Genomic DNA, 23,982 nt, shown 5'->3' on the forward strand with positions numbered 1-23,982 from the left:
AGGAGTTTGTTAGGATATCCTAGTTTGTTAGGAGTTTGTTAGGAGTTTGTTAGGAGTTTGTTAGGAGTTTGTTAGGATATCCTATTTTGTTAGGAGTTTGTTAGGATATCCTTTTTTGTTAGGAGTTTGTTAGGAGTTTGTTAGGATATCCTAGTTTGTTAGGAGTTTGTTAGGATATCCTAGTTTGTTAGGAGTTCGTTAGGAGTTTGTTAGGATATCCTATTTTGTTAGGAGTGTGTTAGGAGTTTGTTAAGAGTTTGTTAGGAGTTTGTTAGGATATCCTATTTTGTTAGGAGTTTGTTAGGATATCCTATTTTGTTAGGAGTTTGTGAGGAGTTTTTTAGGAGTTTGTTAGGATATCCTATTTTGTTAGGAGTTTGTTAGGATATCCTATTTTGTTAGGAGTTTGTTAGGATATCCTATTTTGTTAGGAGTTTGTTAGGATATCCTATTTTGTTAGGAGTTTGTTAGGATATCCTAGTTTGTTAGGAGTTTGTTAGGATATCCTATTTTGTTAGGAGTTTGTTAGGATATCCTAGTTTGTTAGGAGTTTGTTAGGATATCCTATTTTGTTAGGAGTTTGTTAGGAGTTTGTTAGGATATCCTAGTTTGTTAGGAGTTTGTTAGGATATCCTAGTTTGTTAGGAGTTTGTTAGGAGTTTGTTAGGATATCCTAGTTTATTAGGAGTTTGTTAGGATATCCTATTTTGTTAGGAGTTTGTCAGGATATCCTAGTTTATTCGGAGTTTGTTAGGAGTTTGTTAGGATATCCTATTTTGTTAGGAGTTTGTTAGGATTTTGTTAGGAGTTTGTTAGGAGTTTGTTAGGATATCCTAGTTTGTTAGGAGTTTGTTAGGATATCCTAGTTTGTTAGGAGTTTGTTAGGAGTTTGTTAGGATATCCTAGTTTGTTAGGAGTTTGTTAGGATATCCTAGTTTGTTAGGAGTTTGTTAGGAGTTTGTTAGGATATCCTAGTTTGTTAGGAGTTTGTTATGATATCCTAGTTTGTTAGGCGTTTGTTAGGAGTTTGTTAGGATATCCTAGTTTGTTAGGAGTTTGTTAGGAGTTTGTTAGGAGTTTGTTAGGATATCCTAGTTTGTTAGGAGTTTGTTAGGAGTTTGTTAGGAGTTTGTTAGGATATCCTAGTTTGTTAGGAGTTTGTTAGGAGTTTGTTAGGAGTTTGTTAGGATATCCTAGTTTGTTAGGAGTTTGTTAGGAGTTTGTTAGGATATCCTAGTTTGTTAGGAGTTTGTTAGGAGTTTGTTAGGATATCCTAGTTTGTTAGGAGTTTGTTAGGAGTTTGTTAGGAGTTTGTTAGGATATCCTAGTTTTTTAGGAGTTTGTTAGGAGTTTGTTAGGAGTTTGTTAGGAGTTTGTTAGGATATCCTAGTTTGTTAGGAGTTTGTTAGGATATCCTAGTTTGTTAGGAGTTTGTTAGGATATCCTAGTTTGTTAGGAGTTTGTTAGGAGTTTGTTAGGAGTTTGTTAGGAGTTTGTTAGGATATCCTAGTTTGTTAGGAGTTTGTTAGGAGTTTGTTAGGATATCCTATTTTGTTAGGAGTTTGTTAGGAGTTTGTTAGGATATCCTAGTTTGTTAGGAGTTTGTTAAAATATTCTATTTTGTTAGGAGTTTGTTAGGATATCCTAGTTTGTAAGGAGTTTGTTAGGATATCCTAGTTTGTTAGGAGTTTGTTAGGATATCCTATTTTGTTAGGAGTTTGTTAGGAGTTTGTTAGGATATCCTAGTTTGTTAGGAGTTTGTTAAAATATTCTATTTTGTTAGGAGTTTGTTAGGATATCCTAGTTTGTTAGGAGTTTGTTAGGATATCCTAGTTTGTTAGGAGTTTGTTAGGATATCCCTGTCATATCCGATATCCTACAAAACATCACTTTACTTCACTTTGCAACAAAATGAAACACGAATCTCAAAGGAAATCTCCATGTGAAGCTCGTTTCCTACAGAGTTTTAAAACTCTTATCTGAACGAGGAGTCTCTGTTGACACAGTGTTGGTTTGTGAAGGGTCCGTTCCAAATGGAACCCTATTTTGTATACGGTGCACTACTTTTGACCAAGGCCCACACCTGTAGAGGTAATAGGGTACCATTTTGGACGGACACTAACTTCCCCCGTCTCTGTATCCTACAGGCGTGGTAAACTCATAGTAGTATATCTCAATGGGGGATCTGTACAGACACAATGTTAGTCTGGTAGGACTCCTTCTCTGTTTGTATTACCCAGAGTCCTCTGGTAAAATCACTTCTGCAACATACCTTGGTGGTCTTTCTCTATTTCTTCTATAAGCCCTCCTTCTCTCTTTCATTCTCTCTCTCCTTCTCACTCCCACTCTTTCTTTCTCTCTCTCCTTCCCACTCCTGCTCTCCTCTCTCTCTCTCTCTCTCTCTCTCTTTCTTTGTCTGTCTCTCTCTTTCTCTCTCTCTTTCACTCTCTTTATCCCTCTCTACTTCTCACGCTCTCTCTCTCTCTGTCTCTCTCTCTCTCACTCCCTGTCTCATACAATTTAATTCAAGAGGCTTTATTGGCATGGAAATGTAGGGATTTGCTAAGGCCACTGCCAAAGAAGAGCAGGAACATATAAATCTCTCTCCCTCTCTCACGCTCTCCCTCTCCATCTCTCCCCCCTCTGTTTCTCAGACATGGTGAGTTATATTAGGCTTCACGCTCTGCATCTCCATCCCTCTGACTCAATGACAGCAGACAGACTGACTGACTGTCACTTAGATATGTTGTTTACTCCTCCACCGGAATACACAGCTGATTCACACACTAAGGATTAGACAGCTGTGTGTGTGTGTGTGTGTGTGTGTGTGTGTGTGTGTGTGTGTGTGTGTGTGTGTGTGGGTGTGTTGGGGTGTGTGTGTGTGTGTGTGTGTGTGTGTGTGTGTGTGTGTGTGTGTGTGTGTGTGTGCGTGTGTCATAGCGTGCTGTATTTGTGACTGACTCAGCACCAACATCAGTGGTGAATATTCAACAAGATCTCACGTCATGGACTCTACAAGGTGTCTAAAGCGTTCCACAGGGATACTGGTCCATGTTGACTCCAATGCTTCCCACTCCTTGCATCAAGTTGGCTGGATGTCCTTTGAGTGGTGGATCATTCTTGATACACACGGAAAACTCTTGAGTGTGAAAAACCCCAGCAGAGTTACAGTTCTTGACACAAACCGGTGCGCCTGGTACCGACTACCATACCCCGTTTGACACGCCTACTCCCGCTCCGGCCCGCTCCGGCCCGCTCCGGCCCTTTCCGGCGCGCGACGTCGCCAGTTTACTCAATATGACGCACACCTGTCTCCATCGTTACGCGCACCTGGACTCCATCACCTTCCTGATTACCTCCCCTATATCTGTCACTCCTTTTGTTTCTTGTCCCAGGTGTTATTGACTCGGGTTTCTGTGTTAACCTTTCTGATCTCCCCATCCCGGATCCGGGTTCGTGAATACAGACTCAAGCTCATTACCATAACGCAACGTTAACTATTCATGAAAATCGCAAATGAAATGAAATAAATATGCTAGCTCTCAAGCTTAGCCTTTTGTTAACAACACTGTCATCTCAGATTTTCAAAATATGCTTCTCAACCATTGCAAAACAAGCATTTGTGTAACAGTATTGATGGCTAACGTAGCATTTAGCATTAGCATTCAGCTGGCAACATTTACACAAAAAAACAGAAAAGCATTCAAAAAAATCATTTACCTTTGAAGAACTTCAGATGTTTTCAATGAGGAGACTCTCAGATAGCAAATGTTCAGTTTTTCCTGAAAGATTATTTGTTTAGGACAAATCGCTCCGTTTTCTGCGTCACGTTTAGCTATGAAAAAACCCCTGTATCCAGGATTGTGTAAATCTATCAGCAAGCTCATTAGCATAACACAACGTTAACTATTTATGAAAATCGCAAATGAAATGAAATAAATATGCCATCTCTCAAGCTTAGCCTTTTGTAAACAACACTGTCATCTCAGATTTTCAAAATATGCTTCTCAACCATAGGAAAACAATAATTTGTGTAAAAGTAGCTAGCTAGAGTTAGCATTTCGCGTTAGCATTTAGCGTTAGCATTAGCGTTAGCATCCAGCACGCAACATTAACAAAAACATAAAAGCCTTCAAATAAAATCATTTACCTTTGAAGAACTTCTGATGTTTTCAATGAGGATACTCTCAGTTAGATAGCAGATGCTCAGTTTTTCCAAAAAGATTCCTTGTGTATTAGAAATAGCTCCGTTTTATACATCACATTTGGCTACCAAAAAAAATCCATAAATTCAGTCCTCAAAACGCAAACTTTTTTCCAAATTAACTCCATAATATCGACTGAAAACATGGCAAACGTTGTTTAGAATCAATCATCAAGGTGTTTTTCACATATCTCTTCATTGATACATCGTTCTTGGACACATGCTTTCTCCCCTGAATCAAATGGTAAAGTAGAAGCAGCTGGCAATTGCGCACCGAATTCGACGCAGGACACCAGGCGGACACTTGGAAAATGTAGTCTCTTATGGTCAATCTTCCAATGATATGCCTACAAATACGTCACAATGCTGCTAAGACCTTGGGCGAACGACAGAAAGTGTAGGCTCATTCGTTGCGCAATCACAGCCATATAAGGAGAGAATGGAAAACAGAGCTTCAGAAATTCTGCTAATTCCTGGGTGATGCATCATCTTGGTTTCGCCTGTAGAATGAGTTCTGGGGCACTTACAGACAAAATCTTTGCAGATTCTGAAACTTCAGAGTGTTTTCTTTCCAAAACTGTCAAGAATATGCATAGTCGAGCATCTTTTCGTGACAAAATATCGCGCTTAAAACGGGAACGTTTTTTATCCAAAAATGAAATAGCGCCCCTAGAGCTCTAACAGGTTAGACTCCACTACTATGTTGTCTCGTTCCATGTCTGTTGGTTTTATTAAAACGTACCACCTGCTTCTCCACTCTCAGGGTCTTCTCGTTACACCGTTGAAATGCCCTTACAATCTTTTGTCTTGCTCATTCTCCTTCTGAATGGCACACATACAGAAGCCATGTCTCATCTGGAGCGACCTGGCTAGAATATTTCTCTCCTGTATTGATGTCTATTACAAATAGTGTTGTGTTTTTAATGTATTTCTCATAAAATAAACTGTTGGTGTCTTATTGCTGACACTGAATCAGAATCATAACTGCTGTTTTATGTATATGGGGAGGTGTGACTCTGTGTTAGTGTGTATGTGTCAGGTAAGGTACATGGGGAGGTGTGACTCTGTGTTAGTGTGTATGTGTCAGGTAAGGTACATGGGGGAGGTGTGACTCTGTGTTAGTGTGTATGTGTCGGGTAAGGTACATGGGGAGGTGTGACTCTGTGTTAGTGTGTATGTGTCAGGTAAGGTACATGGGGAGGTGTGACTGTGTTAGTGTGTATGTGTCAGGTAAGGTACATGGGGGAGGTGTGACTCTGTGTTAGTGTGTATGTGTCAGGTAAGGTACATGGGGAGGTGTGACTGTGTTAGTGTGTATGTGCCAGGTAAGGTACATGGGGGAGGTGTGACTGTGTGTTAGTGTGTATGTGTCAGGTAAGGTACATGGGGAGGTGTGACTGTGTGTTAGTGTGTATGTGTCAGGTAAGGTACATGGGGGAGGTGTGACTGTGTGTTAGTGTGTATGTGTCAGGTAAGGTACATGGGGAGGTGTGACTGTGTGTTAGTGTGTATGTGTCAGGTAAGGTACATGGGGGAGGTGTGACTGTGTGTTAGTGTGTATGTGTTAGGTAAGATACATGGGGGAGGTGTGACTGTGTGTTAGTGTGTATGTGTCAGGTAAGGTACATGGGGAGGTGTGACTGTGTGTTAGTGTGTATGTGTCAGGCAAGGTACATGGGGAGGTGTGACTCTGTGTTAGTGTGTATGTGTCAGGTAAGGTACATGGGGGAGGTGTGACTCTGTGTTAGTGTGTATGTGTCAGGTAAGGTACATGGGGAGGTGTGACTGTGTTAGTGTGTATGTGTCAGGTAAGGTACATGGGGGAGGTGTGACTCTGTGTTAGTGTGTATGTGTCAGGTAAGGTACATGGGGAGGTGTGACTCTGTGTTAGTGTGTATGTGTCGGGTAAGGTACATGGGGAGGTGTGACTCTGTGTTAGTGTGTATGTGTCAGGTAAGGTACATGGGGGAGGTGTGACTCTGTGTTAGTGTGTATGTGTCAGGTAAGGTACATGGGGAGGTGTGACTGTGTGTTAGTGTGTATGTGTCAGGTAAGGTACATGGGGGAGGTGTGACTGTGTGTTAGTGTGTTTGTGTCAGGTAAGGTACATGGGGAGGTGTGACTCTGTGTTAGTGTGTATGTGTCAGATAAGAGGCATGGGGGAGGTGTGACTGTGTTAGTGTGTATGTGTCAGGTAAGGTACATGGGGGAGCTGTGACTGTGTGTTAGTGTGTATGTGTCAGGTAAGAGGCATGGGGGAGGTGTGACTGTGTGTTAGTGTGTATGTGTCAGGTAAGGTACATGGGGGAGGTGTGACTCTGTGTTAGTGTGTATGTTTCAGGTAAGGTACATGGGGGAGGTGTGACTCTGTGTTAGTGTGTATGTGTCAGGTAAGAGGCATGGGGGAGGTGTGACTGTGTGTTAGTGTGTATGTGTCAGGTAAGGTACATGGGGGAGGTGTGACTCTGTGTTAGTGTGTATGTGTCAGATAAGAGACATGAGGGAGTTGTGACTGTGTGTTAGTGTGTATGTGTCAGGTAAGGTACATGGGGGAGGTGTGACTCTGTGTTAGTGTGTATGTGTCAGGTAAGGTACATGAGGGAGGTGTGAACAAACACGTCTTGTTGTCTGTTTGGATATCAGAATGTATCTAATGTGACTCCTCCTGTCACGCCCTGACCCTAGATTGCCCTTGTACAGTATGTTTCTATTTTTTGTTTGGTCAGGGTGTGATGTGGGTGGGTATTCTGTGTTGTATGTCTAGGTGTTGTGTTTCTATGTTTAGGCCTGGTATGGTTTCCAATCAGAGGCAGCTGGTTATCGTTGTCTCTAATTGAGAACCATACTTAGGCAGCCTGTTTTCCCAGTATGGGTTGTGGGTAGTTGTTTTCTGTTGTGTGTCTGCACCAGCCAGAACTGTTTTGGTCGTTCGCGGTGTTATTTTTGTTTCTCTACACACTCTACACACTCTACACACTCTACACACTCTACACACTCTACACACTCTACACACTCTACACACTCTACACACTCTACACACTCTACACACTCCACACACTCTACACACTCTACACACTCTACAGACTCTACACACTCTACACACTCTACACACTCTACAGACACTCTACACTCTGAAGCGTTTTGTGTTGGTGCACGAGCGTACACACGTTGTGTTTAAAAAAAATCTTTCACAGGTATTGTTCATAACTCACACAACCTCTGTCTGCCTAGTAACTCACACAACCTCTCTGTCTGCCTAGTAACTCACACAACCATTCTGTCAGCCTAGTAACTCACACAACCTCTCTGTCTGCCTAGTAACTCACACAACCTCTCTGTCTGCCTAGTAACTCACACAACCATTCTGTCAGCCTAGTAACTCACACAACCTCTCTGTCTGCCTAGTAACTCACACAACCATTCTGTCAGCCTAGTAACTCACACAACCTCTCTGTCTGCCTAGTAACTCACACAACCTCTCTGTCTGCCTAGTAACTCACACAACCATTCTGTCAGCCTAGTAACTCACACAACCATTCTGTCAGTCTAGTAACTCACACAACCTCTCTGTCTGCCTAGTAACTCACACAACCACTCTGTCAGCCTAGTAACTCACACAACCATTCTGTCAGTCTAGTAACTCACACAACCTCTCTGTCTGCCTAGTAACTCACACAACCTCTCTGTCTGCCTAGTAACTCACACAACCATTCTGTCTGCCTAGTAACTCACACAACCTCTCTGTCTGCCTAGTAACTCACACAACCTCTCTGTCAGCCTAGTAACTCACACAACCTCTCTGTCTGCCTAGTAACTCACACAACCTCTCTGTCTGCCTAGTAACTCACACAACCATTCTGTCTGCCTAGTAACTCACACAACCTCTGTCTGCCTAGTAACTCACACAACCTCTCTGTCTGCCTAGTAACTCACACAACCATTCTGTCAGCCTAGTAACTCACACAACCTCTCTGTCTGCCTAGTAACTCACACAACCTCTCTGTCTGCCTAGTAACTCACACAACCATTCTGTCAGCCTAGTAACTCACACAACCTCTCTGTCTGCCTAGTAACTCACACAACCATTCTGTCAGCCTAGTAACTCACACAACCTCTCTGTCTGCCTAGTAACTCACACAACCTCTCTGTCTGCCTAGTAACTCACACAACCATTCTGTCAGCCTAGTAACTCACACAACCATTCTGTCAGTCTAGTAACTCACACAACCTCTCTGTCTGCCTAGTAACTCACACAACCACTCTGTCAGCCTAGTAACTCACACAACCATTCTGTCAGTCTAGTAACTCACACAACCTCTCTGTCTGCCTAGTAACTCACACAACCTCTCTGTCTGCCTAGTAACTCACACAACCATTCTGTCTGCCTAGTAACTCACACAACCTCTCTGTCTGCCTAGTAACTCACACAACCTCTCTGTCAGCCTAGTAACTCACACAACCTCTCTGTCTGCCTAGTAACTCACACAACCTCTCTGTCTGCCTAGTAACTCACACAACCATTCTGTCTGCCTAGTAACTCACACAACCACTCTGTCTGCCTAGTAACTCACACAACCTCTCTGTCTGCCTAGTAACTCACACAACCACTCTGTCAGCCTAGTAACTCACACAACCTCTCTGTCTGCCTAGTAACTCACACAACCATTCTGTCTGCCTAGTAACTCACACAACCATTCTGTCAGCCTAGTAACTCACACAACCTCTCTGTCTGCCTAGTAACTCACACAACCACTCTGTCAGCCTAGTAACTCACACAACCATTCTGTCTGCCTAGTAACTCACACAACCTCTCTGTCTGCCTAGTAACTCACACAACCATTCTGTCTGCCTAGTAACTCACACAACCACTCTGTCTGCCTAGTAACTCACACAACCTCTCTGTCTGCCTAGTAACTCACACAACCACTCTGTCAGCCTAGTAACTCACACAACCTCTCTGTCTGCCTAGTAACTCACACAACCACTCTGTCAGCCTAGTAACTCACACAACCATTCTGTCAGCCTAGTAACTCACACAACCACTCTGTCTGCCTAGTAACTCACACAACCACCCTGTCTGCCTAGTAACTCACACAACCTCTCTGTCTGCCTAGTAACTCACACAACCTCTCTGTCTGCCTAGTAACTCACACAACCACTCTGTCTGCCTAGTAACTCACACAACCACTCTGTCTGCCTAGTAACTCACACAACCTCTCTGTCTGCCCAGTAACTCACACAACCATTCTGTCAGCAACGTAACTCACACAACCTCTCTGGCAGCCGAACAAACTCACACAACCTCTCTGTCTGCCTAGTAACTCACACAACCATTCTGTCAGCAACGTAACTCACACAACCATTCTGGCAGCCGAACAAACTCACACAACCTCTCTGTCTGCCTAGTAACTCACACAACCATTCTGTCAGCAACGTAACTCACACAACCATTCTGTCTGCCTAGTAACTCACACAACCTCTCTGTCTGCCTAGTAACTCACACAACCATTCTGTCAGCCTAGTAACTCACACAACCATTCTGTCAGCCTAGTAACTCACACAACCTCTCTGTCTGCCTAGTAACTCACACAACCATTCTGTCTGCCTAGTAACTCACACAACCTCTCTGTCTGCCTAGTAACTCACACAACCATTCTGTCTGCCTAGTAACTCACACAACCATTCATTCAGCCTAGTAACTCACACAACCATTCTGTCAGCAACGTAACTCACACAACCTCTCTGTCTGCCTAGTAACTCACACAACCATTCTGTCAGCCTGGTAACTCACACAACCTCTCTGTCTGCCTAGTAACTCACACAACCATTCTGTCAGCCTAGTAACTCACACAACCTCTCTGGCAGCCGAACAAACTCACACAACCTCTCTGGCAGTCTAGTAACTCACACAACCACTCTGTCAGCCTAGTAACTCACACAACCTCTCTGTCTGCTTAGTAACTCACACAACCATTCTGTCTGCCTAGTAACTCACACAACCACTCTGTCAGCCTAGTAACTCACACAACCACTCTGTCAGCCTAGTAACTCACACAACCACTCTGTCAGCCTAGTAACTCACACAACCACTCTGTCAGTCTAGTAACTCACACAACCACTCTGTCAGCCTAGTAACTCACACAACCACTCTGTCAGTCTAGTAACTCACACAACCACTCTGTCAGCCTAGTAACTCACACAACCACTCTGTCAGCCTAGTAACTCACACAACCACTCTGTCAGTCTAGTAACTCACACAACCACTCTGTCAGTCTAGTAACTCACACAACCACTCTGTCAGTCTAGTAACTCACACAACCACTCTGTCAGCCTAGTAACTCACACAACCATTCTGTCTGCCTAGTAACTCACACAACCACTCTGTCAGTCTAGTAACTCACACAACCATTCTGTCTGCCTAGTAACTCACACAACCACTCTGTCAGTCTAGTAACTCACACAACCACTCTGTCAGCCTAGTAACTCACACAACCATTCTGTCTGCCTAGTAACTCACACAACCACTCTGTCAGTCTAGTAACTCACACAACCATTCTGTCTGCCTAGTAACTCACACAACCACTCTGTCAGTCTAGTAACTCACACAACCACTCTGTCAGCCTAGTAACTCACACAACCATTCTGTCTGCCTAGTAACTCACACAACCATTCTGTCAGCCTAGTAACTCACACAACCACTCTGTCAGTCTAGTAACTCACACAACCACTCTGTCAGCCTAGTAACTCACACAACCATTCTGTCTGCCTAGTAACTCACACAACCACTCTGTCAGCCTAGTAACTCACACAACCACTCTGTCTGCCTAGTAACTCACACAACCACTCTGTCAGCCTAGTAACTCACACAACCATTATGTCAGCCTAGTAACTCACACAACCATTCTGTCAGCCTAGTAACTCACACAACCACTCTGTCAGTCTAGTAACTCACACAACCATTCTGTCAGCCTAGTAACTCACACAACCATTCTGTCAGCCTAGTAACTCACACAACCACTCTGTCAGCCTAGTAACTCACACAACCATTATGTCAGCCTAGTAACTCACACAACCATTCTGTCAGCCTAGTAACTCACACAACCACTCTGTCAGTCTAGTAACTCACACAACCACTCTGTCAGCCTAGTAACTCACACAACCATTCTGTCAGCCTAGTAACTCACACAACCACTCTGTCAGCCTAGTAACTCACACAACCACTCTGTCAGCCTAGTAACTCACACAACCACTCTGTCAGCCTAGTAACTCACACAACCACTCTGTCAGCCTAGTAACTCACACAACCACTCTGTCAGCCTAGTAACTCACACAACCACTCTGTCAGCCTAGTAACTCACACAACCACTCTGTCAGTCTAGTAACTCACACAACCACTCTGTCAGTCTAGTAACTCACACAACCACTCTGTCAGTCTAGTAACTCACACAACCACTCTGTCAGTCTAGTAACTCACACAACCACTCTGTCAGCCTAGTAACTCACACAACCACTGGGGGGTTGAACAAGACTGTGTGTGTCTGTTTGAAACCATTAGTCTAGTAACTCACACAACCACTCTGTCAGTCTAGTAACTCACACAACCACTCTGTCAGTCTAGTAACTCACACAACCACCCTGTCAGTCTAGTAACTCACACAACCACTCTGTCAGTCTAGTAACTCACACAACCACTCTGTCAGTCTAGTAACTCACACAACCACCCTGTCAGCCTAGTAACTCACACAACCACTCTGTCAGTCTAGTAACTCACACAACCACTCTGTCAGTCTAGTAACTCACACAACCACTCTGTCAGTCTAGTAACTCACACAACCACTCTGTCAGCCTAGTAACTCACACAACCACTCTGTCAGTCTAGTAACTCACACAACCACTCTGTCAGCCTAGTAACTCACACAACCATTCTGTCAGCCTAGTAACTCACACAACCATTCTGTCTGCCTAGTAACTCACACAACCACTCTGTCAGTCTAGTAACTCACACAACCACTCTGTCAGTCTAGTAACTCACACAACCACTCTGTCAGCCTAGTAACTCACACAACCATTCTGTCTGCCTAGTAACTCACACAACCACTGGGGGGTTGAACAAGACTGTGTGTGTCTGTGTGAAACCATTAAACTGTAGTAATTATCTCTATCCCTGACAGGCTCCTAATGGACAACAAGATCACAACTCTTCCTGAAAACACTTTTCAATCTCTAGTGGTTCTAGAAGAACTGTGAGTGGAACCCTAACTGAACAATGACAACTATTACCAGAACCCTAACTGAACAATGACAACTATTACCAGAACCCTAACTGAACAATGACAACTATTACCAGAACCCTAACTGAAAAATGACAACTATTAGCAGAACCCTAACTGAACAATGACAACTATTAGCAGAACCCTAACTGAACAATGACAACTATTAGCAGAACCCTAACTGAACAATGACAACTATTACCAGAACCCTAACTGAAAAATGACAACTATTAGCAGAACCCTAACTGAACAATGACAACTATTAGCAGAACCCTAACTGAAAAATGACAACTATTAGCAGAACCCTAACTGAACAATGACAACTATTAGCAGAACCCTAACTGAAAAATGACAACTATTAGCAGAACCCTAACTGAACAATGACAACTATTACCAGAACCCTAACTGAAAAATGACAACTATTAGCAGAACCCTAACTGAACAATGACAACTATTAGCAGAACCCTAACTGAACAATGACAACTATTAGCAGAACCCTAACTGAAAAATGACAACTATTAGCAGAACCCTAACTGAATAATGACAACTATTAGTAGAACCCTAACGGAACAATGACAACTATTAGCAGAACCCTAACTGAAAAATGACAACTATTAGCAGAACCCTAACTGAACAATGACAACTATTAGCAGAACCCTAACTGAACAATGACAACTATTAGCAGAACCCTAACTGAATAATGACAACTATTAGCAGAACCCTAACTGAATAATGACAACTATTAGTAGAACCCTAACTGAACAATGACAACTATTAGCAGAACCCTAACTGAATAATGACAACTATTAGTAGAACCCTAATTGAACAATGAAAACTATTAGCAGAACCCTAACTGAACAATGACAACTATTAGCAGAACCCTAACTGAACAATGACAACTATTAGTAGAACCCTAACTGAACAATGACAACTATTAGCAGAACCCTAACTGAACAATGACAACTATTAGCAGAACCCTAACTGAACAATGACAACTATTAGCAGAACCCTAACTGAACAATGACAACTATTAGCAGAACCCTAACTGAATAATGACAACTATTAGCAGAACCCTAACTGAATAATGACAACTATTAGTAGAACCCTAACTGAACAATGACAACTATTAGCAGAACCCTAACTGAATAATGACAACTATTAGTAGAACCCTAATTGAACAATGAAAACTATTAGCAGAACCCTAACTGAACAATGAGAAGTAGAACAAATTTCAGTTGAGGGTGGTGCTGGAAGAACTGTGAGTAACTACTCCGTCATTCAGCCGTTCTGTCATTCTGTCTACCTGTCACCTGTTATTCTGGCATTCTGTCTACCTGTCATTCTGTCTACCTGTCACCTGTTATTCTGGCATTCTGTCTACCTGTCATTCTGTCTACCTGTCACCTGTTATTCTGGCATTCTGTCTACCTGTCATTCTGTCTACCTGTCATTCTTGTCTACCAGTCATTCTTTCTACCTGTCTACCTGTCATTCTGTCTACCAGTCATTCTTTCTACCTGTCTACCTGTCATTCTGTCTACCAGTCATTCTTTCTACCTGTCTACCTGTCATTCTGTCTACCTCTCATTCTTTCTACCTGTCTACCTGTCATTCTGTCTACCTGTCATTCTTTCTACCTGTCACCTGTCATTCTGTGTACCTGTCATTCTGTCTACCTGTCATTCTGTCTACCTGTCATTCTTTCTACCTGTCGATCTGTCTACATTTCTACCTGTCATTCTTTCTACCTGTCACCTGTCATTTGTTATACCTGTCTACCTGTCATTCTGTGTACCTGTCACCTGTTATTCTGGCATTCTGTCTACCTGTCATTCTGTCTACCTGTCACCTGTTATTCTGGCATTCTGTCTACCTGTCATTCTGTCTATCTGTCATTCTGTCTACCAGTCATTCTTTCTACCTGTCTACCTGTCATTCTGTCTACCAGTCATTCTTTCTACCTGTCTATCTGTCATTCTGTCTACCAGTCATTCTTTCTACCTGTCTACCTGTCATTCTGTCTACCTCTCATTCTTTCTACCTGTCTACCTGTCATTCTGTCTACCTGTCATTCTTTCTACCTGTCTACCTGTCATTCTGTCTACCTCTCATTCTTTCTACCTGTCTACCTGTCATTCTGTCTACCTGTCATTCTTTCTACCTGTCACCTGTCATTCTGTGTACCTGTCATTCTGTCTACCTGTCATTATGTCTACCTGTCATTCTTTCTACCTGTCATTCTGTCTACATTTCTATCTGTCATTCTTTCTACCTGTCTACCTGTCATTCTGTCTACCTCTCATTCTTTCTACCTGTCTACCTGTCATTCTGTCTACCTGTCATTCTTTCTACCTGTCTACCTGTCATTCTGTCTACCTCTCATTCTTTCTACCTGTCTACCTGTCATTCTGTCTACCTGTCATTCTTTCTACCTGTCACCTGTCATTCTGTGTACCTGTCATTCTGTCTACCTGTCATTATGTCTACCTGTCATTCTTTCTACCTGTCATTCTGTCTACATTTCTATCTGTCATTCTTTCTACCTGTCACCTGTCATTCGTTATACCTGTCTACCTGTCATTCTGTGTTCCTGTCATTCTTTCTACCTGTCATTCTTTCTACCTGTCATTCTTTCTACCTGTCTACCTGTCATTCTTTCTACCTGTCATTCTGTGTACCTGTTATTCTTTCTACCTGTCTACCTGTCATTCTGTCTACCTGTCATTCTGTCTACCTGTCATTCTTTCTACCTGTCACCTGTCATTCTGTCTACCTGTCATTCTGTCTACCTGTCATTCTTTCTACCTGTCATTCTTTCTACCTGTCATTCTGTCTACCTGTCATTCTGTCTACCTGTCATTCTGTCTACCTGTCTACCTGTCATTCTTTCTACCTGTCATTCTGTCTACTTGTCATTCTTTCTACCTGTCTATCTGTCATTATGTCTATCTGTCATTCTGTCTACTTGTCTTCCTGACATTCTCTTTCTCTCCCTCTCTCCTTCCCTTCTGTCACCTGTCTACCTGTCATTCTTTCTACCTGTCATTCTGTGTACCTGTCATTCTGTGTACCTGTCATTCTGTGTACCTGTCATTCTGTCTACCGGTCATTCTTTCTACCTGTCTACCTGTCATTCTGTCTACCTGTCTACCTGTCATTCTTTCTACCTGTCATTCTGTCTACCTGTCATTCTTTCTACCCGTCTACCTGTCATTCTGTGTACCTGTCATTCTGTGTACCTGTCATTCTGTGTACCTGTCATGCTGTCTACCTGTCTACCTATCATTATGTCTACTTGTTTATCTGTCATTCTGTCTATCTGTCATTCTGTCTACTTGTCTTCCTGACATTCTCTTTCTCTCCCTCTCTCCTTCCCCTCTCTCCCCCCTCCTGCTCTCGCTCCCTCTCTCCTTCCCCCTCTCTCGCCCCTCCTGCTCTCGTTCCCCCCCTCTCTCTCCCTCTCTCCTTCCCACTCCCCTTACCCCCTCTCTGCCCTCCTGCTCTTGCTCTCCCCTCTCTCTCCCTCTCTCCTTACCCCCTTCTCTCCCCTCCTGCTCTCGCTCTCCCCTCTCTCTTTCCCCCTCTCCTTCCCCCCTCTCTCTGCCCTCCTGTTCTCCCCTCTCTCTTCCTCTCTCCTTACCCCCCTCTCTCGCTCCCCCTCTCTCTCCCTCTCTCCTTCCCCCTCTCCTTCCACCCTCTCTGCCCTCCTGCTCTCCCCTCTCTCTCCCTCTCTCCTTACCCCCCCTCTCTCCCCTTCTGCTCTCGCTCCCCCTCCCTCTCTCGCCCCTCCTGCTCTCGCTCCCCCACCTCCCTCTCTTTTTTCTCTCCCTCTGTTTTCAGAGACCTGTCGGACAACCGGATTACTGAGCTCCCCAACAACACCTTTAAGAGCCTAAAGTCTCTCGTCAAACTGTGAGTCACACAACACAGTTCCCAAATGGAACCCGATTACGGCATAACATATGATAAAAATGATTGAAGATATTACAAATATATACTGTTAATTACGTCAATTTAACAGCTGTTAGTTACCTCAGTTTAACAGCTTTAAGAGCTTTTAAAGTCTCCTCATTCTGTGAGTCTCACAACACAGGACTGTTTATGTCTGCTTCTCCTCTAACCCTGGAAACATGGCTTTACATCTGACCAACAGGGCTTAACAAAAGATGACAAATGATGTTCTACTGACTGTTAAAAGATGTTAGTCTCAGAATACCTGCCTGCCTGTCCATCCGCCTGTCAGACAGATCACTTCTTTACTTATTGTCACAGGAACATATCCCATAATCCTCTGTTCCACATCCACCCGGGTCACTTTGATCACCTGACCCAGCTCCAGTCCCTGTGAGTAGTACACATACATCCTACCAGTACCATACACTAACAGTACCTACGAAATACCTACCACTACCTACCTATCAGTACTGTATGCTATCAGTACCTACCAGTACTTACCACTACCTACCAGTATCTACCAGTACCTACCAGTATCTATCAGTACATACCAGTATCTACCTGTACTTACCAGTATCTACCAGTACTTACCAGTACCTACCAGTACCGACGAGTACCTACCAGTATCGTACACTATAGGAAGATACATGTTGACTATCTATGGTAAATACATCTAACCAAGTTAATAAACTATGTGATGTCTTGTCTTTAGAGGTCTGGAGGGTATTGAGATTCCAGACATCCAGACGAAGATGTTTGTACCCATGGGAAACCTCTCACACATGTATGTACATACTGTATCACATTCTATACTAAATGTCCTATATATCACATTCTATACTATATGTCCTGTATATCACATTCTATACTATATGTCCTGTTCATCACATTCTATATTATATGTCCTGTTTATCACATTCTATACTATATGTCCTGTATATCACATTCTATACTATATGTCCTGTATATCACATTCTATACTATATGTTCATCACATTCTATACTATATGTCCTGTTCATCACATTCTATACTATATGTCCTGTTTATCCCATTCTATACTATATGTCCTGTATATCCCATTCTATACTATATGTCCTGTTCATCCCATTCTATACTATATGTCGTGTATATAACATTCTATACTATATGTCCTGTATATCACATTCTATACTATATGTCCTGTATATAACATTCTATACTATATGTCCTGTATATCACATTCTATACTATATGTCCTGTATATCACATTCTATACTATATGTCCTGTATATAACATTCTATACTATATGTCCTGTTTATCACATTCTATATTATATGTCCTGTTCATCCCATTCTATACTATATGTCCTGTTCATCCCATTCTATACTATATGTCCTGTATATCACATTCTATACTATATGTCCTGTATATCCCATTCTATACTATATGTCCTGTATATAACATTCTATACTATATGTTCATCACATTCTATACTATATGTCCTGTTCATCACATTCTATACTATATGTCCTGTTTATCCCATTCTATACTATATGTCCTGTATATCCCATTCTATACTATATGTCCTGTATATCACATTCTATACTATATGTTCATCACATTCTATACTATATGTCCTGTTCATCACATTCTATACTATATGTCCTGTTTATCCCATTCTATACTATATGTCCTGTTCATCCCATTCTATACTATATGTCCTGTATATCACATTCTATACTATATGTCCTGTATATCACATTCTATACTATATGTCCTGTTTATCCCATTCTATACTATATGTCCTGTTCATCCCATTCTATACTATATGTCCTGTATATCACATTCTATACTATATGTCCTGTTCATCACATTCTATACTATATGTCCTGTTCATCCCATTCTATACTATATGTCCTGTTCATCACATTCTATACTATATGTCCTGTATATCACATTCTATATTATATGTTCATCACATTCTATACTATATGTCCTGTATATCACATTCTATACTACATGTTCATCACATTCTATACTATATGTCCTGTATATCACATTCTATACTATATGTCCTGTATATCACATTCTATACTATATGTTCATCACATTCTATACTATATGTATATCACATTCTATACTATATGTCCTGTTATATCACATTCTATACGATATGTCCTGTATATCCCATTCTATGCTATATGTCCTTTATATCACATTCTATACTATATGTCCTGTATATCACATTCTATACTATATGTCCTGTTTATCACATTCTTTACTATATGTTGTCGTTCCACTCGTAGCTACTTCAAGACATTCCAGTACTGTTCCTATGCGCCCCACGTGAGAACGTGCAAGCCCAACACAGACGGTATCTCTTCCTTCGAGGACCTGTTAGCCAACGTGGTGCTCAGGGTCTCTGTGTGGGTCATGGCCTTCATCACATGTTTCGGGAACCTCTTTGTCATCGGGATGAGGTCTCTGATCAGGGCAGAGAACAACTTGCACGCCGCCTGCATCAAAGTCCTCTGCTGTGAGTTATATGGAATGTTTATAGACATACACAGGTGTCCGGACTATCATTAATGTGATGACAGCTATTTTATCAAATCAACTAACTATGTTTTTCATTATTACGTGATTCAATTAATCATGTAACAATTAACTCATTAGTAACTTGGGGCACCACGGGAAAATAATGTTTAATGAGTTACTGTTTCCCGAATTAACTTAATAATATATCAGAATATATCGTTATCATACCAGTCATACATTAATCATTATTACCTCATATCAGTCTCATTCTGAACGTCGCAAAATCCTTGGATATTTGCACAAACCCTATTCTAAATAATGATTCAGCGATTTCACAAATTTACCTAATTATTTATTAACTAAATAATCACTCAGAAACACACAAACACACATACACGTATACATTGAATTGATTACTAACATATTGCAATGAAAAGTCCCTTGTGGACTAACCCAATATGACGGCTTATTACACAATGGAAGAGTAAGATAAAGAGAGAGGGAGAGACAAAGAGAGTGGCTGGTACATACATGTGGAAGCTATACTTATGAAAAATAAATACTTTGCACATGAACGACCGCTCATTCGAAAAATAAATGCAACACATATTTACGCTTGTATGCATTCGTCATCTCTCTGTTGAAACCACTCGTCCATCTATGGTGAGTAGTTCTATGTAGGTCTCGGGTTTTCCACCAGAGGTCACAATGTCCTCAGTTGTAGTAGGCCTCTTTGTCTCTGAGTGTTCGTTAGACTGGATACATCAGAGGTACACACGCGGTGGTTACTGTTCGAGTTTAATTGACTAAAATACTTAAACAGCTGCAGACTGAATGTTCCGATGTAGTCTTTATCTTCTTCACTGAAGAGTTTGAGTCTTACCGTATACTGGTCTTGTAGTTGTATATCATTTCAATGTGTAGCCACAGCTCCATGTTTTCTGGTCTGCTGTAAATCTCTTTAGCAGTCCTTTTATGCACTCGCCTTGGATGGCGGGTCCATCACGTTGCCACAATCTCTTTGCTCACGTGGGCGTGGTTACTGGCTTGGCAAAAGTTTATATGAAAAACAATTCTCATTCAGAAGGCTAAAATAGCATTTCATCTTCTCACAAATAGTTTTATATTTAATAATATAAGTTTTACAACATTTAGATGTAAATCTGATAACTGGGCCGTATACATTGGTAGAGTTACAGTTATTTAGTTATATCGTCCTTAATGATATCACAAAACAATACACTTTTCACAGGATTTATTGTTTGCAGCCCCACCAACCATTCCAGATGTTTGGATTTGAAAACTGATGTTCCAATGTACAATCTTTTGATGTTTGAAGTTTTGGCATGAGTCTCTCAACACACAAAGGATTTTTAACTTTTCCATACTGTAGTGCAAGAGACAGAAAGTTTACGACAGGTCGTTAGATTCATACAACCGGCCCCACTCCCCCTCTTCCTCTCTGGTGGGAGAGGGGGGGGGGGGGGCTGGCTGGCTGGCTGGCTATCTTTGATTCTCACCCAGGAGCGAGAGTCATGACACAGGACACACAGACATGCGGCACAGACATACACACAGGCACACACACTCACTTTGAGTGAAAGTCATCAGGGCATAGCAGCTGCTGATCTCAGTTGGAGACACCATGGCAGGTCAGACAAGACAGCTCCCTATAGCCTCTCGCTCTCTTTCTCTCTCTCCTCTCTTTCTCTCTCCCTCTCTCCTCTCTCTCCCTCTCTTGCTCTCTTTCTCTCTCTTTCACTTTAACTTTCTCTCTCTCTCACTCTTTCTCTCTCTCACTTTCACTCTCTGTCTCTCTCCTCTCTTTCACACTCTCTCCTTTCATGTCCAACCAGATCATCAGTAGGGATCAGCCAATCGTGAGATTGCCTCAATGGTGCTGCCGATGCTGTCACCGACACTATAATGGCACAGAAGACGAGAACGAGTCCTCTATATGTCTCTATGGCAGCTCCCTGTAGCCTCTTTTTCCTCTCTTTAATATTTTCTCACTCCCTCGCTATTATTTCACAACAAACACCTGTTACTCATCTATCATTCATCAGCTAGGATGAATCACCCATCCTTTTCTCTCCTCTCTTTATCTCAATCGTCTTGCTATCTTTCTGTGCCTCTCTCCTTCATCTCTTTCTCCTCTCTCTTGCTCTCTCCTTCTCCTCCGCCTCTCTCCATCCCTCTCTCCTCTTTTCTCCTCTCGTCTCTCTCCCCCATCCCTCTCCCCTGTGTAGATCTCAGTCTAGGTAAATGTGTCAGCAGGCCAGGAAGGTCTAAATGAAACTACACTTAGCCAGCTCCAGGCCAGGCCATCTTTCCTGCTTCCCCATACCATATCTTGCTGCCCCATACCGTATCCTACTGCCCCCTTATTCACTCTTCCCCATACCAGATCCTACTGCCTCCTATATCTCTCTTCCCCATACCATATCCTGCTGCCTCCTATATCTCTCTTCTCCATACCAGATCCTGCTGCCCCCTATATCTCTCTTCCCCATACCAGATCCTGCTGCCTCCTATCTCTCTTCTCCATACCAGATCCTGCTGCCTCCTATATCTCTCTTCTCCATACCAGATCCTGCTGCCCCCTATATCTCTCTTCCCCATACCTTTACTACCTCCTACCCTATTCACAGATGCACACTCGCAGACTTACACACACACACACACACACACACACACACACACACACACACACACACACACACACACACACACACACACACACACACATACACACACACACACACACACACACATACACACACACATACACACACACACACACAAACACAGGAACCTTCCCTGGCAGTGTCAAATCAAACACTGGCCAAATACATCAGAGAGATAAATCAGCTGGCAACAGGCCATCGGTAAGAACACACACAGGGGAGCACTAATGTGGAAGGAGAAAATGATCAGTGTGTCTCAACAAAGTGAGAAGAGGAAGTAGTTTTTTTTTTAAATCATAGAGATAGATAGAAGACTCTAGTGCCCAAATGCCTGTTTTAGCATGGGTAGTGCCATTGAGGACTTTCACCATTTTGAAGTAGTCAACTGGGTGGGACTTCCTATAGGTTAAGGAAGGATCACAGTTTATCAGTAGGGATCAGCCAATGAATTCTACTCATGAGCAAACATTCCATCACTGCAGATGTTAGTAAATCACCACCCTGGGCTTTATATCTGTTCAGACAACACACTCCAGCTGACAGTATGTAACCTACCAATTTGTTTACCAACTCATAGTTGTTAGTATAAGTATAATAGTATAAGAAGAAAACGGACTACTTCGAAATGGAGGCTCTAACAGACGCCATAATGTGACAGGTACATTGTTGCATCCTCTAATGGCGCATTCCCATATAGTATGTACCTCAGTGTTTTACTCAAAATGCTCAGGCTTTTCCCTTTCCATCTACGCAGACCGGCACCCATGTCTCACTGGGCCATGTCTCACTGGGCCATGTTTCACTGGGCCATGTCTCCAGCGGATCTGCTCTCACTTATGCTGCTGAAAAAGTACCAGAGGCCAGGATTTGGCCCTAAACACAATTTTCCTAGTATAGCATAAGGTTGTATACAGGTTGTGTATATATATACTTTTAGTGAAAGGGAGAGATGGAGAGATGAGAGGGAGAGATGGAGATGAGAGGGAGAGATGGAGATGAGATGGAGAGAGATGAGATAGATGGAGAGAGAGATGGAGAGAGATGAGCGGTGGAGAGAAATGAGATGAGAGATGGAGAGAGAGATTGAGATGAGTGATGGAGAGACATGAGTGGTGGAGAGAGAGATGGAGAGAGAGATTGAGATGACAGAGATGGAGAGAGATGGAGAGAGAGAGATTGAGATGGAGAGAGAGATGGAGAGAGATGAGTGATGGAGAGACATGAGCGGTGGAGAGAGAGATGGAGAGAGAGATTGAGATGACAGAGATGGAGAGAGATGGAGAGAGAGAGAGATTGAGATGAGAAATGGAGAGAGAGATGGAGAGGGATGGAAAGAGATGAGCGGTGGAGAGAGAGATGGAGAGAGATGAGATGAGATGAGAGATGGAGAGATATGAGAGATGAAGAGAGAGATGGAGAGAGATGAGAGAGAGATGAGCGGTGGAGCGAGAAATTGAGAGAGATGAGAGATGATGAGATTAGAGATGGAGAGAGAGATTGAGATGAGAGATGGAGAGAGAGATTGAGATGAGAGGGATGGAGAGAGATGGATAGAGATGAGCGGTGGAGAGAGAGGTGGAGAGAGATGAGAGATGAAGAGAGATGAGCGGTGGAGAGAGATGGAGAGAGATGAGATGAGAGATGGAGAGAGATGAGATGAGAGATGATGATATATATAATATGACATTTGTAATATCTTTACTGTTTTGAAACCTCTGTATGTGTAATGTTTACTGTTAATTTTTGTTGTTTTTCACTTTATATATTCACTTTGTATGTTGTCTACCTCACTTGCTTTGGCAATGTTAACACATGTTTCCCATGCCAATAAAGCCCTTGAATTGAATTGAATTGAATTGAATTGATGAGATGAGAGATGGAGAGGGAGATTGAGATGAGAGATGGAGAGAGATGAGAGATTGAGATGAGAGATGGAGAGAGATGAGCGGTGGAGCGAGATGGAGAGAGAGATGGAGAGAGATGAGATGAGAGATGGAGAGAGAGAGATGAGAGGGAGAGATGAGAGAGATGAGATGAGAGATGGAGAGAGATGAGCCGTGGATAGAGATGAGATGAGCGTTGGAGAGAGATGAGATGAGAGATGGAGAGAGAGATTGAGATGAGAGATTGAGAGAGAGAGATGAGAGGGATAGATTGAGAGATGAGAGGGAGAGATGGAGAAAGATGAGATGAGAGATGGAGAGAGAGAGAGAGACAGATGGAGAGAGATGGGAGATGGAGAGAGATGGAGAGAGAGATTGAGATGAGAGGGATGGAGAGAGATGGATAGAGATGAGCGGTGGAGAGAGAGATGGAGAGAGAGATGGAGAGAGATGAGCGGTGGAGAG

At 42.6% G+C, this 23,982-nt stretch overlaps 1 protein-coding gene across 2 annotated transcripts in view; it reads left to right on the top strand.

The window, feature by feature from the left end:
• The window catches only part of LOC110510244 (relaxin receptor 2), a 184,512-nt gene that overhangs the window by 117,640 nt on the left and 42,890 nt on the right, over positions 1–23,982 (top strand). For both annotated transcript variants that reach the window (XM_036967527.1, XM_036967526.1), the window contains exons 11-15: positions 12,376–12,447; positions 16,315–16,386; positions 16,747–16,818; positions 17,141–17,212; positions 18,716–18,945. In XM_036967527.1, the coding sequence (XP_036823422.1) occupies positions 12,376–12,447; positions 16,315–16,386; positions 16,747–16,818; positions 17,141–17,212; positions 18,716–18,945 (518 nt within the window). The remainder of the gene's footprint in view (positions 1–12,375; positions 12,448–16,314; positions 16,387–16,746; positions 16,819–17,140; positions 17,213–18,715; positions 18,946–23,982) is intronic.

This window comes from Oncorhynchus mykiss, chromosome Y (genome assembly GCF_013265735.2).
Source record: "Oncorhynchus mykiss isolate Arlee chromosome Y, USDA_OmykA_1.1, whole genome shotgun sequence".
NCBI lineage: Eukaryota > Metazoa > Chordata > Actinopteri > Salmoniformes > Salmonidae > Oncorhynchus > Oncorhynchus mykiss.